Genomic DNA, 16,237 nt, shown 5'->3' with positions numbered 1-16,237 from the left:
GAGGGGTGTCTGTTACCGTGGAAACTGACCTCTTTATTGCTGACTTTGTTGTCACATCCTTTAAACCCACCTGGAAAAGACAAGCCAAACACTCACACACAGAAGCCCAGGTCCTCAGTGATTCAGTAGGAACAATAACAACACCAGCTTCCAAATAAAGCGCTCCAATCAGCTAAATCCAGGGTGGCAGAGAGAGAGACAACGGAGGATAACCTCTAGATGAGCTCCAATGTAGCTGACCCATCTGCAGCGAAACAACAGACCCCAGGGTGAACACTCTGACTGCCTTTACCTTGTCTGTCCTCGGAGGAAGCCCCTCCGGTTTAGGCAGCATATCCCTAAAAGGTATTGGTGGCCATCTTGCTTTGCCTTCCTTGAGCCTCAAAAGAAAACGCTGGCTACAGTAGCCGTGCGCAGGGCAAGCGCCTGGGTGTCATGACTAGGGTGACTGTGAGCCGCTGTAGCAAAGTGCTGCTATAGCACACCCACTCGCCGCACACACACAGACATACACACAGACACACACACACACACACACACACACACACACACATACGGGATGCCTTTTGCAGACGCAGACAGAGCATTATCAGCCAATGGCGTGAGGACCTTAGCGGCTTGTAAATTATCTTCCATGCCTAGACTCTCCTAAACAAAGGATCCCCTATGTGGGCTTTTTACTCCAGCCCTACACACATGGATTGGAGGCAAGCTGTGGAATGGATACTGCACACATGCTGGATCTGGATCACAGAAAAACAACTCCATCACTGCTGAGATATTAACCCCTAAAGCAGCTCAATAACACTCCTTTTGTGCGCTTGGTGATTTTTACTGAATTCCTTGCCCCACTGCTGAAATGTTAATTGATTAGTCGATAGGCAGAGAAATTAAATCTAAAAGCAATACAAATTTATATATTAATTAATTTGAGGTTAAACTAATAAACTGAGGATAAATCGATTAATTGCTTAAGTCCCATATCCCAGCTTATCACATGCTTCTTTTCCCTTCTTTATATGAACATAAATTGCATATCTTTGGGTTTTAGACTGTTGGTCAGATGAAACAAACAATTTGAAGACTTCAACTTGGGCTCTGGGACATTTTGATGGTCATTCTTTAGCATTTTTTGACATTTCATAGACAAAAAATCATCAGCTATTCAATAAAAAGAAGAACAGTCAACAGATTAATTGATAATGGAAAAAAGCCCTACAAAGCCCTAACTGTTAATTCATCTTACACCTATGGCTGAAGGATGATCAATGTGACTCCTTAAGCCGCAGAGAAAAGCTGGGGCATGAAAATGTATGGCAATGCAAATAAGCAAAATACTTCTCTCAAGCAGAAGACAACATCATGTGATAATGAGTATCTGGCAAGTTAGATAGGAGCATGTGTTTGTGTATGTCTCCCTCCCCCTTAAACTACTCCCCCAGAGTTTTAAGGCATGTGATCTGTTATATTATATATAATCGGTGTAAGTGTTGCAGTATGAAGCATGTTATATCATGCCATGCCTTTTAAACAATTACAAATTCCCACATGAAGAAAGAAATGTTGTGGAAGACTGTGGTGGGAGCAGGAAAGAGGATGTTCACAGCATCCATACTGTTCTTTCTCTCACATTCAATAACCCCTTCCCCTCATTCTCTCTCATCCACCCCCAAAGACTTTTTCTCTTTCTGAACAATTCCCTGAGGAAAAGCTCTGGTTAAAGAAAAAACAAGGAGACAGAAAGCAAAAGACAAAGAGAGAAAAAATTTATGAGAGAGTAAAGTACTCCCCCCTTTTAAAGGCAACCATGTGGCCAAGACACTGAGGTCACACCAGGACAAAGAAACATGAAGGCAGCCCAAGCCTGTGCCTGTCGGTAACACTCTAGTAACCAACATCAGTGTTTGATTGTGGAAGCAGAGAGCGTGCAGCTTAATCCAGACACAACAATCAAAACGATATCAGCGTAGTGTCCAGCATGCAATAAACATGCAAACATCAGGATGAATAAAACAAATCCAGAAGTATGTCAAATGAAGATGATGTCAAATCTCATTAGAACGTCACAACCAATAGACCTGAGTTATAGTCAATATGGCACATGATCAAATGTGGTTTATAAAAGAGATAAGCTGAGTCGTCCATTCAGTGAATGGCAATGAAAAATACTATATGCACACCTGAGGCAACATTAACACAGTTAATTTGTGAACATGTACAATTTCACACAATATTAACATTTAACTACGTTTTAAACACTACGGTGTAATTTTTGAAAATGAAAAGTATACTAAAAACTTGCATTCTTGGTCCCATGGTTGCAAGGCTGTTTTTATCACACTACAGAGTTCAACAGTCAGTCAGTCAGTTAGTCAGTTAGATGCTTATAACTTATCATAGTCAAACTCCTGCATGCTGTGGCTTCATGCATACGTAGTCTCATGGCATACATGGCAACATTTTCAAAACCACTGCCTTGGAACAATGCCGGACAGTGAATGTCTTTAATCATATATTTATGGTGGTGGCTGCTGAATGTGTTTTTCTATCATTATTTTGATTTACTTTGTAGAATGGATAACTTCAGTGTAAGCAGGTAGCTGATAATTTAGTGTACTAGTGTATCTATGAATACATCATTAGCATCAAAATCAAGTAACTTTCTACATAAGCCACTTTCCCCAACAATAATAATCACAGGTTTCCTGACACTGTAAAACAAACACAGATGTAGACTAAACACTTGTAAGGCATGTGTGTGGTGTGCTGAAGCAAACTTCACCCCCACAAAATAATATTCACTCTCACTGACAGAAAATCTCAGTCCACATTACAACAACATATTCTCAGCTATTTTAATCACAATGTGGATTAGTGCCTGCAGATCTAGAATTCATATTGCCTACCCATGTGGACATACGGTAGCGTTTCAATATTTAACCCTGAAATGGACATAATGAACTTGTATGGACACCTGCAAAATCCACATGTATGCACATAAGAGCATTTCACTGCCATTAACATCTGCCACAATATACATAATTCAGTATTTCACTCCTATAACTCAAGGATAATTTCCTGACTAACAGAATTGAATCCACCTTACTCTGGACATGTTTATGATGGTAGCAGGTTTATCCCATTTTTCATGCTTTTTCATTTTTTCATGCTTACCAAATTGGGAAGAGCCACATCTGGTTTATTATATATGCAATATTTTCAGATTCTTTATGGCAATTGTGGCAGTAATTCATTGTGGCTAAGCTCTCCTCTGAATGGGAACGGGAACGTCACAGGTAGTCTGACTGGTTTTACACACAATATATAGCAACATCTACAAACCAGACTGTTAAACAGGTTACACCAACCTAAACAATAAAGTCTATGTAAGATACACACCTACCAACTGCTACCATTTAACTGTCAACTGGCATGTGCTACTGCCTTATGCAGTTACCGTTATAATATAATAGTATGGACTTTACACTAAATTTTAAACTATATAATTCAACAGCTAGATTAAATTAAATGATACATAGAAACTGTGACTACACTCCCATATGAGATGGTGTGTAAAGAAAAGAAAACAGAAACAATTTGCAGTTTATCCTCTGGCTATAACATCAACTATAACATCAACTATTACTGGCTCATGTAACCTTTGATTCTCTAGTATCAAGTATTATACTATTCCACAACTATCTTTATGACAATATAATGTATAAAAAACATGCACATTTGAGTACATTTCTATCTTAAAAATATATAGTTTAAAATTAAGCATGAACTGTGTTGTACCGTGTGTTTCAGCCTTCAAAACAGTCCTCCTCCTGCAGCCACTCTATTCCTTCATCCAAATATACTCCACAAGTACTAACAGTATTCCACCGCACCCTTAATTTTCAGCTCTTTAAGTGCCCCATGTTTTTTACCTTTAACGAGCTGCCCAGCTCTCGTTAGGAACAAGTAGGCTGGACATTAATCACCCTAAGCTGCAGTACATGAGCATGCAAGTGAGGTAAAGAAAGTCGTTCTGCACCGCAGTCATAAACTGTCTCTGACACATCTGGAGGCTGAACCACTGGAGACTGGCCCAGTGATGGAGCTGTGCCAAATGTGATTGTTGCCAATAGTTGTCATTACTGCCATTACTGCTGACGCTAATGTAAACTTGTCCATTTGCATGGAAAAGCTACAGATCTTTGATGAAGGGCGGTATTTTGAGGGAGTTTCTCCACTTCTCTTTTCTTCATTAAAATTGTGACTTTCTACCTATCATGTTCAGTGAAAGGTAGTGTGGATACAGCAAGGGTGAAGAGTGGGCTGTACTATCCAGGGCAGAGATATGTGTGTGTGGGTGTGGGTGGGGGTGGGGGGGTGGGGGGTGGGGGTGTTAACAACCATGTGAAAATGGGAAAACTCTATGCTTGGACTTGTCCCCATGCTGCACATCCAGCCCACTCATGTACAACCTCTCACACAATCACACAGACTCAAACACCTCTTTGCATAGGTCAAAGCCCAAAAGACCAACACACACAAATGTTTAGAGACTAAGAATACAAAGTACTAATCTATATGCAAACACCCAGATTAGCATTTGGATCCTGTGAAGCCAGACCAAGGCAGTTTAAAAGCTGTTTTTCCTTTAAGAGAACCTTAAAACCATAAAGTGCGTGTTATCTGAGAGGAGGCAGCAGTCTGTCTCATATTCAGCAGACCCCAGACGCTGCTAACATATCGCACTACTCACTTTTCCAAAAGAACATCTGTGGACTCAAAGACTTTGACTAAATGTCAACACAATGGCTTTCTGCACTCTCCTCTACATGCTTTCCTCAACAAACACACACAGTCACACACACAAATACAAATGCATGTTTGTAGCTTCCGCACTTCCTGTATGGATAGTTGTAGCCCATGGGTGAGGCTATTTTAAGAACACAATGGATTCACATTCCAAATTCAATTTCACAACACAGAGTATGTTGAAATATACTACAATCCCACTCTTAAAAGGAAATGTGCACCATTCAACACCACACCCTCATCCCACATGGACTCAATTTAAGGGCTGACAGTGGTTGGTCAGCATGAAGGGACACCGAGTCACTCCAACTCTCACACCTCCAGCCCGGCCAGGAGAGGAGGGATGAACTTTAAAACCTGTATGCATCCACAAAATGTCCTCTTTAATCTTGTGCCTGCTTTCATGTATTTATGTAGGCTATGTGGTGATTTTGGCCAGTAGGTATAAGACAAACATCTGTACAAACACACAATGAAGTATTAAACTCTTATCTTAGTTCTGTGGTTTTGAGTTTTGGAGTTGCTAAAAATGGGAATATGTGTTTCACCTTGGGAAGGATAGAAGAGAAAGGTGAGCGGGTCCATCAGTTTATGTAAACACTGACACACATGCACACACACTGACCAAATACACACAAAATACACAAATACACACTCAAACCCTATGCAGGCATGGGGGCCACGGATCCTCTCACAATGAGACAGGAAAAGGCTTACTTAAGTTTGTGCTACTACAACATGCTGAGTAGGCATGTTGGCCATATGACTGCATGTGCATATGCATGCACTCACACACAAATATGTGTGCAGACAGAAGCATGCCATCTCCAGTGGTGCATTAAAGAGTGACAGCACATAATGTACAGCAACAGACAAAGCTGAGATGATAATGAATGATAAACAAAGGGAAAAATAGACAAGGCAAAACAATAAACAAGCACATGAATTCATTAAATTCATTATAACTCAGTGGATGGTATTCTGGGGTAGAGGTTCTTCAGAAATAATGCCTGGAGGGAGCAAGAAGATGAGAGTTTTTATCCTCCTCAGGTGTATAAGCTATATTCTAAATGAGGCAGGTCAGGCTGATGCATGAATAAGCTCTGGTTTCTCCAGAAGGAGGCCATTGTGTACCCTTGGTAGGATTTGAGTGGCATTTCTTTTGGGGAGCAAAGTGAGGATTTCTTTTCACCCAGAGAAACCAAGTGGCACGACTTCAAAGCTTATCCAGGGACTTAGAGCCTTACAACATTCAGGACACACTGCAAACTCACAGATGCAAAGAACCTAAGAGGGCTCAGGAGTGGAGCATTAGTGGTATCAAAGTTTAACTCTACAAATATCTTGCTGAATTATAAATATTATAGATACTAAACCACATATAAACTGCTGTGTATTTATACAACTATTTGCTATGTTGTTGCTGAAGAAACAGAATTGCAAATGATTGACAGATGAATGTGCATTAAAGCAAACAGACAGCATCTGAGTGCTGTCATTAAATCGCTTACTCACATTACTGGATGCAAGCCTTCAACCTGGCACAGCCTGGGCCATACATCTGCTCTGATGTATGGTGGGCTCTGGCCAGATAACTCAGCCCCACATCAAATAAAACAGACATTTCCTCTCGTCCACAGTGCCTTTTTCTGGGCCACTACCCAAGCCCTGCAGTTATTACAGATAACTACCTCACAGGGTTGTTTTAAATTTAATTGGCTTGGACCAGGTTAACAGAAAGCACAAAGCAGCCCTAATCAGAGGCAAGCTCAGGTAATAAAATGTGTGTCGAGGAAGAGGAGAAGTCCGAGGAGTGAGAGTAGGCTAAAGCACAACGCACTCTGCTTGGTCATAATGAGTTGGCTCTGTTAAAATGTTGGCAGTGTCTCTGACATTTCACGAACCTTCCTCGCTACCTCATCCCCCTCCTGTCCCACACGTTTACGTAATGAAGAGGAAAAAGAGAGTGTGGATGTGCATCTGCCCTTCAGTTCATTGCCAGAGTGCCCACGTGCATATGTGGGGGGACCTGTTCTGATTTTTGTGAACGGAGACGATTTCTTTTTCAATGACAAACACAGAATACAGAGTGGCACACCTAACTCTATCATAGCTTAGAAAAAGAGTTAGAAAAGTTTTGCCATATTTACTTCAAATCATGTACACTTAACACTACAGCTGATCATTTTCTACAAGGTTTTTTACCTTCCAGGCAGCCAGTTGTTCCATTTCACTTCAGTACAGCATAACAATCAACTTGAAGAGTCTTGAAACTTGTTGGGTATAGATAATACATCACAGTGAACACATCATGTCTGCTTTAATAATTGTAGATCTTGCAGCATGTTATTACTGTGTGGTAATGCAGACCACTGCAGACTCAACCTGCACATGTAATTGCATATATTTCTTCCTCGTAATAGTTTTATACCTTTTATGTTCAGTGAAATATAAGATTTCTACATACATGAAAGGTATGTAGGACCATGAGCCATGGCCGAAAAGGAAAAATGTTCCAAATATGTTTATGAAATTTACCAAACAAGGGTAGTATTATTGGCTTCAAGTGTTTTTTTGGTTAATATTGTTTTTTTCCTTGAGTAGGAATATCAAATGAATGAAGGACTGTTTGCAAATATATTCAAAACATTAATATTCAGAGGGAAGCACTAGTGACTTATTGTCAACTTTAACAAGTGTTGCTACATTTTTTGTTTTCATTCTTATGCTATTCAAATGTTTTTGGTTCAATGTGATATTCATAATTCACTGTACCCTGTATATTGTTCAGTGAGACTGCGGAGATCAATAAAACTGAATTAGAGATGCGAAATCTGCATATAGTAAAATTCTTGTTTGAGAATCTTTTAAACATTTTTATAGTATCTTGAAATTATTTGGATTGCCTTATGTTCATGATCCATAATTGCCTGTACATGTGACAGATAGTAAATCAATTTCCAGTAAGTTGCATGGGATAAAGTTGTTATAACACTGTGCCACAACACACTGTATATGTGCAACTGTGTTACAAATATATAAATAGCGCATAAAGAGTATCTTAAACAAAATACAGCTCATATTATTTCCATCCCAAAGATAAAAAGAAGCTTACTTAGTAATCACATTAGCAATAAAAACAAGTGCAATTACCTCACTGAATGTATTGATTTACAGAGATAATGCAGGTAAATTTGTCATGTTTAAGGTGTTCATCCCTTGTAGATGGCCCTAGCTTGCTGCTGACCCACTATGAGCAGGACAATCTGCGTAGTTTAACCTAATTACCTGGATGTAGGTTATCGAGTTCAAATCCTTAAACCCATAATAGTGCGTGTCTACTGGTTATCTCCACTAATCCTCATTACAACCCTGCGAATACTCCAACAGACAACCGTGGCAGGTCAAAGGTCAGCACCAGACAATGAGCTCGCCATGGCAACCGTTGGTGCTGAAGACCTCCTCTGCTTTGTGTGTGAGAGGGGGAAGAGGAGCTGAGACCTGACAGAAGCGTCTGCTGGGACAGATCACTCTCAATTTACGTTAAGCTGGTTCCATTTGAGAACAATGAGGGTGTTTTGCTGCATGATGGCCTAAAAAAATGTTCATGCAAACACACATACATACACATACATGCACGAACATCCCCCTTCGACACACGTAAGAATTATTACAGGTAAGAATTATTCACATTCACACAGACACACACAGCTTTGAATATCTGTTACAAAGCAAACAGTCAGGATGCTGCAGGCTGCCTGTCCTCGGGGGAGGCCTCACGTGTTTGCGTTACAGTGCTAATAAAATATGGACGTAGTCGCCGTGATGTCATCCATATGTTTCTAAAGAGCCAGTGTGAAGCTCAGTGTGGTGGCTCCGGCCGACGCCATCTTGGCAGTGCCTGACTCTGCTGGCTCCCGACTAATCCAAAAATGGGCAAAGACGTGGAACATGGGTGGAGCTGAGGTGGGCGGAATGAAGCCTGGTCGCTGAAGCCAGCCACCTGTGACGGCACCCACCTGTCACTCAAAGTGGCCACGTCCTTAATTATGCATAAATTAAGCCTTTATATAATTTAAACCGGTGAGTTATATAAAAATTCACCCCTGTACAGTTGTCATGAACGGGGAAATTAGCAATAGAGACCAACACCGGTTTTTTGTAGCATGTACCATGTAAACATGTTTATTTCTGCTGTGAAGCATTTTAACATGGGGGCTTATGAAGACTGACTCGCTTTTGGAGCCAGACTCAAGAGGCCATTTGAGGAACTGCAGTTTTGACACTTCCGCATTGGCTTCATTTTTCAGCCCAGGAGGTTGTTGGTTGTTCGTTATGTATTTAAGCGCTTGTGCTATTGTATAAATCAACTGCCAGCACTGACTGGCTGAGGGGCAACTGTTTACACAATGGGTCACTTCCTCTTTGTTCAAATGCTGATGATGGTTGTGTGTTATAATGTATTTGTTTGTACTATTTTGCTAAGATGTCAATGTTAAAAACATTATCTATGAGTGCTGACATCTCCATTGTTAGTTCATAAAAAAGTGCGTCAGTTATGCAGCCTACAGCTCTAAACATGTCAGGACTGTTTCAGTCAAATTCACTCTACATATACAGGAGCTTTTGCACTCTGTGAACTGTAGTATTTTGTTTGTCATGTGTGTGTTTGTGTGTGTGTGTGTGTTCAGGGCCAGGTCTCAGCCTTGTCCTCACTGCACAATACAAGGCGAGGCCACGAGGGGGCCATCAAGCCTGAGTGAAACCAGACATTTTTAAAAGGAAAGCTTCACTCTCACTGTGCACCACGCTCACAGTTTTTAGAGATTTTTGTATTTTTTCTTCATATACATAACACTTACGCTGTTCAATCTGTGTTCTGTGTTGTGTTTATTTTTGCAAGTATGTTATGTAGAACCAATCCAAAACACAGCCACACCAACCACTGCAGCTCACTATGGTAAAATCAGGAACAGAATCCACATGCCACTACATGAACTCCTCTTTGGCCTCTGCCCCTTTTTTCACAATCTTGTGGAGTTAGAAACATTCACTGAAAGGGTGTGTGAGCTTGATCAGCAAGACTGGCCAGAAAGTATGTTAACGTTATTACTCACACTAAAAGTAAACATAAAGTACAGCCACATACACTTACAGTATGGTTTCTTGAGGTAACCTGTTCTGCATCTAGAACTGTCCTGACAGTGCTAGCTGGCAGCACCTGGTGCAGGCTCCACCCCTACATAGAACCAAACAAAAACCTGTTCTCAAACCACAAACACAGGCATTGCTACATATACTTGTGGGCCAATGTAATGTCAGTTAAGAGAAATGGGGAAACAACAAATGATAGTGGGACTGCAGTTCTGTCATTTTATCTTTTATCTGTCCTCTTTAAAAAAAATTTGGGGCGATTTTTTGCCTTTATTTAATAAGAACAGCTAAAGAGAGACAGGGGAGTGACATGACATTCAGCAAAGGGCCTCTGCTGTCCTCTTAACAGAATGCATGCACCACACAAACATGTATACTATGTAACGTCAAAAGTCACAACCACAAATACAGTAAATGTGTCTTTGAGCCATATACACACACACACATTGACCAGGGTATTCCAAATAATATGTTTGTAAATGCCTGGCCTGATCTTTCCCTCCTTGCCCCGTCTTATACTCAGAAATAGTGCACAAAGGTCGTCACTACTTATACTGCTCTAATCTGCTACTGCCACTGCTACAACGCTGAGGGCTCTGCCAGTGCATGCATGCACGCTTGCACACACTAGTGCACACAGCCACATGGACCCTCACTCACAGTTGTTCACATAGAGCCCTCCCCCAGCCACATGGACACCACTGCACTATGTACATGGTTATGAAGCTCTAGTAGCCAGCTGCTGTAAGGAACTCTTATTCCCACCAACCAATATGTCTGAGAATATGTCTGTTAGCCATCTGTCCCTATATAAGTATGTAACTGATAAAGCCCTAATCGCAAATGCTTTGCCGTTTGCCTTCTTACACGTGCTGCATAAACAGAGCAACATTATAATGTCACTGGACTCGTGTTTCTGGACACTTGTTGAATGTAAGTCCAATATTCACCAACCTTTTAGCTCAGTTTTGGTCTTGACCAACTCCTGACAAAATATATGAGTCGTTAGGATACTAGATGATGGATTTTCTTCACCAGCTAGTGGCTAAATTTGTCTGTCTGCCACTTGTTGCTGGGCAGGTAACGTATAGTGGGTCCAGCTGCCTGCTGCAGCTCTCTTATCAAAAGTGGTTGATAAGAGAGGTAAAACAGTATATATGCCAGAAACCAAAACAAAGAAGAGGCTCAAAAGCTTGGTAGAGCTGCAGAGTTGGGTGACAATTCTCTACTTTGACAGTATAGGTACTCCTTTGACTAATACAGCTTTCATAAAGATTACAGAAACACAAAGGAAACACAGTGAACAAACATTTAAACCTGCAATAATGGATTTTTGTGCCCATTTGGGGGCAGCAGAAACACGTTATGGACACAACACTGACATGTCGTCACCTTTTAAGTTGATATGACAAACTTGTTAGCAAACGGTTGCTTATTTACACATCCAGCAGTTACGGAGCAACATTTACAATATTTGGAGTTGTGTTTCTGGCCACCTGGTGAATCTATGTCCAATATTCACTCTCTTTTAGCTGTGTTTTTGATCTCCACTGACTCCTGAGGGAAATATCTGGCTCTTTAGCTGATCCTCCACTATGTTCACCAGCTAGTCGCTAACTGTGTTTGTCTGCTGTTTGGTGGAGAGCAGACAGTATACAGTGGGTTTTTAGAGCTTTTTCTCTGAAAACAGCTGCTGCTGCGGCCGAACATGACGCTATGAGAGCGGTGAGAGTGAACGAAGTTGCGGGCCAGACAGATTAATAATGAGCTGAAACTATATATAACTATAAACTATAAAGCTCCGTTAAGACGAGGGGAGCTGCAGATTCAGGAGATAATTCTCTGTAGGTTCATCCCTACGACTGACCCCTTTCACATTTTTACATTGTCATGTGATAGAAAAACAGCAATTATAGCCGCTTTAAAATTGCCTGAGAGAAGTTCCTCTCTTACCCAGAGTCCTGGGTGTTCACTGTCTTACTGGGTTCTCTCCTAAAATATGCATTCACAATGCCATCCAGTGCCACTGTGCAAAAACATCCGGCTCAAATTGGCTTTAATTACATACCCATACCCATCCACACACATAAGCATGCACATACACACAGTCACCATGTGCAACTCATAAAATAGCTCATTCTCTTGCTTGCACCATGGATGGCACACACACACAATAACAGACACATACTCCAACCACGTGCTGAGCTGCTGCTGGTCATGTGACAGCGCCTTCCCCTCTAACACGGCATCATCAACACTTCGGTTGCACACGCATTCACAACTGATCTCTATTGTCTACACGTGTGCAGGAACACACACACACACACACACGCAAGCACTTCCCCTTTTATCACTCAACACATTCCCCAACATTTAACCGGAAGATGCCACAAAGTGTACAGCATCTGTTGAAATCAACTGTGAAAAATCACAATGTGAAAGTGAAACCTTCTGTTTCAACTGTCTCACTCATTCCCACTCTTGATCATTGCTGGTACCAGTGGGCGGCTGCGAAACATCGGAGATCAAAAGCAATGCTGTCAGACAGTAACAACCGCTCTTTTCTCATTTGCTTCAGATCAGCTGTTTGTAGATGGAAAAAGAAGCTCCAGTAAATTCCCGCTCAAATCATCTAAATTTACCTCCTTGTGGGAACGAACTGAAGAACCGACTGCAATAAAAACCCCTGTAATGCATTGCTATTAAATTGAATTAAAATGCACTCATGCAGTGTAATTTAAGCCTCACCTGTGCAGCAGACAGAGTGAGCGGAGATGAAGGTCTTCTCCCTTTCAGTTCCACACACTTCCTCAGCTTACAGATCTGGTGGCCAGTCTTGCGGTTGAGGCAGCAACTGCACTGGCCACAGCTGATCTTCCTCAGGCAAGGCTCGCACGTCCCACACCTGCTCCGCTTCTTCCTCTCCTTCTTCTGCTGTTTCCGAGCGGTCCAGGAGGGCAAGCAAGCCCCCTCTGGCCCCCAAGATCCAGGTAGAATAGAGGGGCTGGGCTCTCCATACCCTGCCTCTGATTCAGTGTCAAAAGAAAAAGAGGAGCGAGTGCTTTCGGAGCTGCAGGACAAGGTGGAGCTACTGTCCAGAGAAGGAGTCGAGATCTTTGGCACTGAGTCCGGCCCTGACACTCCTACCACAACACAGTCCCTGCTGGGGTTTGGTTCACACTCAGCTGCATCTGTGTTCAACTGAGGAACTAGCAATGACAGCAAAGATGTCTCTTTCTGGCTGTGGCGCTCCAATGGCTCTCGATTGGATTCACTATCTTTGGTCTGCCTCTCTGCTGGTGTGCAAACTTGTCTTTCTCCCCGAGGAGAAGGGATCTCTAGGCTTTGCAGTTGGTGTGGTTCCCCCTGACCTGAATCCCTCAAGCTCCTAGGTTTGAGGGAGTCACTACGGATAATAACCGGCGTATTTCTTTTCACTAGAACAGTCTGCAACATCAGGGCAGTTTCAGCGACAGCTGAGGACCCTGGGAATTGAGGTTTAGCACCATGAATGGTAGGTTGCATGTCTGTCTTACCCTGGCTCAGAACCTCTAGCTCAAGTGACTCTGAGGTGGAGGGGGCTTTGGTGGGATTTGAGGTAGCTGTGTTGGATACCGGTAGCACACTTACAGGTGATTCTGACTGTGCTGTCAGTCCATTATTAGAGTGAGGTGGATCAGGAGGTTGAAGGGCTGGAGTGCTGGGGTGGGAGTCAGCAGGATTGATGGAAACATCATTCTGCTTTTCTTTGTTTTCTCCCTCACAATCACCCAGCCTCTCAACAATCTCCTTCATCTCTCCCGCAGTCTCGTTTTGTCTCTCAACTTCTTTGTCTGCCTCTAAACTCTCTCTTCTCTCATGATTTATCTTCTCTTTTCTCTCAGTGACAACTATCACTCTTTCATCTGTCCTACTCTCTTTCAAGTCCAGCATGGTACCTTCCTCTTGGTGTATAGTACACACATCATCTTGCTTACTGTCACTGGCAAGATGATCAAGCTTATTTCCAAGGATAGATGAACTGTCATTTCCCTCGCTGCTGCCCTGCACCCCTGGTGAGCCAATACTCGTTAGCGCAGAGGTCTCAGAGGGGCTATCTTTACTTCTGTCACTGCAGATTTTTAGCTGTCCATCAACATCATCACGCACATGGGCCCAAATCACACACCTCAGGTCACCTTCACTGTTATGGCTGACAGTCTTTTTGTCTTGTTGGGTTATAGTACTGTCACAGCTGCACTGCACATAGTCTTCCAGTGTGTTGTTACACGGTGGTGAATCTGCTTTAAGAGGGCTGCCCTCTTTAGCATTGTTGACTCCTAGACCCTGATCTTTGATACTTGCAGGAAGTTCAAAATCAGTTATTAGAGAAACTGGAAGGATTTCTTCAGCATCACGGGTGTCCAGTTTCTCATTTTCCTCGTCAGGAGTTGAGTCCTTGATGTTGGTGCTTGACGGCTGGTTTCTTGTGTTTCCTTGCTGTGATGCTGCTCCTCTCCCTGCACCCCCCCTGCTGTTTCTCCCTCCTCTGCAAGGTTTAGGAGGCTGGCAGGGAGTAACAGACACCCGTGTGCCCCGCAGGGACTTCCTTCGCCCTAGGGGGTCTTGTAACTCGCCAAAGTGGTCAGGCGGATTGCTTGGCCGTCTAAGCCTTACAGATCCTGTTACATTTAGGGCATGGTTAACCCTGCCAGGGGACCTCCCAGGGCCCTGACCAGCAGGCCCACTAACCCCTCTTCCACGGGGGCTTCGGCCTGACTGTGCCTGGGCCCTGGCTGTGGGCCTTTTGGGTTCTGCAGGTGTTTTCTGGGGCTTCTCTGTGGCTCTTCCTCTGGGTTTATTTGAATTACAGGTTTGCCTCTTGGTGCTGATCACTTTCTGGCCATTTTTTCTCTGAGCATTTGTCTGTCTCCTAGCGGGTTTGGTAGTAGCAGGCATGGCTGAGGGTGTGGAGGGGAGGATTTCTGGCAGCCGGCATGGGAGCCAGGTGAATGTTTATCTTTTGCACAGCACACAATTTATTTTCTTTTTAAAATCTTCCTCTTCCTGTGTTTTATTCTTGAACTGAAAATTATGATACTGTAGTTATTGTGTAATTGTAGTGCATGACCTATAAAGACAGAGTAAACAGGAAAACAAAATTACAAATAGCCTCACCACCTTCAAATGTATTCTTAATGCTATAATAACTCTATAACTCTTAACACAGTTGAACACAGTCAAAAACACCAGGTACAATTTGATAACTGACAACATGATATTACAAAGGCTATAAAGCTAAATCTGTACATATCTGTTCTTTACTTTGTCTGCTGGAAATTACACTTTTGCCCCGCCTGAAATATCTACTTGGACGAGCAAGTGCTGTAAGGTTGACGTCAATAAAGAAAATTCAATGCATCTATACATAATAGAATATTTTGAATAAAGATATACAATCAGAAGAACTACACAAAAACAAATACTATAGCTTCCTGAGTGGCTAACATGGCTTTAACAGTTTAAAGGGCAGGCATGTTGAGGAGTGGGCTCTGGTCGGAGGTCGGATCCTGTTTTCGTCTTTCTGACTGGCGGAAGAGGGTTATTACCGTGTAAAAACGCATTCAACGTCGCTGTTTATTATTATTTTTGCACTTGACCGCTGTCATTTAAAGCGCCGTGTAGATATATGTTGTTTTGTAGCCCGCGAGGTTTTATTTACACGTTTACGGCAGAAATGCTTTACATACCAGAGAGAGACAGTTGCACTGTCTGAACTGCTAATAATACTCCGCTCCAGCGAGACAGCGAGACCTTGTATTGGTTTCCCTCCTCGGCAAATATAGACTGCTGGCAAGTTCAATCCTCTCACGACGATGACACATGGACATGACACAAGCACCAACGTGAACATACATCGAGCGGAATAGACGGTTTTCAGCGTGCACCTTGTAGTCTTTGCGGAGCCCGTTAAAATGTAAATCCCTCTTATGTCAATCCATTCAGGGCAGCCCCGCTCACTCTCCCTCCACCAGACGCAACCTACGGTCTCCTCTGGCCAAAAACTCGTCGTCGGCACTGGAGGGAAGAGTGGACAAGAAAACCTGGAATGGAGCAGCTGTCGTTGTCCCAGTGTGTGCTTTAGCAAGTGGACGAAGGAGTGTGCTAAAAATTATTCTAACGGATCACCTAAATAACGCCAGTTGATATGGATAATTAATCGTTTATTGTACGTTAATGTTAGCAAGCTAGCTAGCTTTTAAAAAAAGGGGGATATAAATGGAATACGCTGTTG

General features: G+C 42.5%; 1 protein-coding gene across 7 annotated transcripts in view; it reads right to left on the bottom strand.

Moving 5' to 3' along the window:
- tet1 (tet methylcytosine dioxygenase 1) overlaps nt 1-16,017 on the bottom strand; it is a 32,602-nt gene extending 16,585 nt beyond the window's left edge. The window contains exons 1-2 of one of the 7 annotated variants that reach the window (XM_044215405.1): nt 15,891-16,017; nt 12,712-15,073 (exon numbers count right to left, since the gene is read on the bottom strand). In XM_044215405.1, the coding sequence (XP_044071340.1) occupies nt 12,712-14,901 (2,190 nt within the window). In that variant the 5' untranslated portion in view covers nt 14,902-15,073; nt 15,891-16,017. Of the gene's footprint in view, nt 1-29; nt 268-292; nt 534-3,798; nt 3,969-12,711; nt 15,074-15,692 lie in introns of those variants that run through there. The other 6 variants (XM_044215404.1, XM_044215408.1, XM_044215411.1 and 3 more) reach the window with 6 other exon arrangements.
- Between the last annotated feature and the right edge of the window lie 220 nt (nt 16,018-16,237).

This window comes from Siniperca chuatsi, linkage group LG11 (assembly GCF_020085105.1).
Source record: "Siniperca chuatsi isolate FFG_IHB_CAS linkage group LG11, ASM2008510v1, whole genome shotgun sequence".
Lineage (NCBI taxonomy): Eukaryota > Metazoa > Chordata > Actinopteri > Centrarchiformes > Sinipercidae > Siniperca > Siniperca chuatsi.
This window is presented reverse-complemented; position numbering and strand designations above follow the sequence as displayed.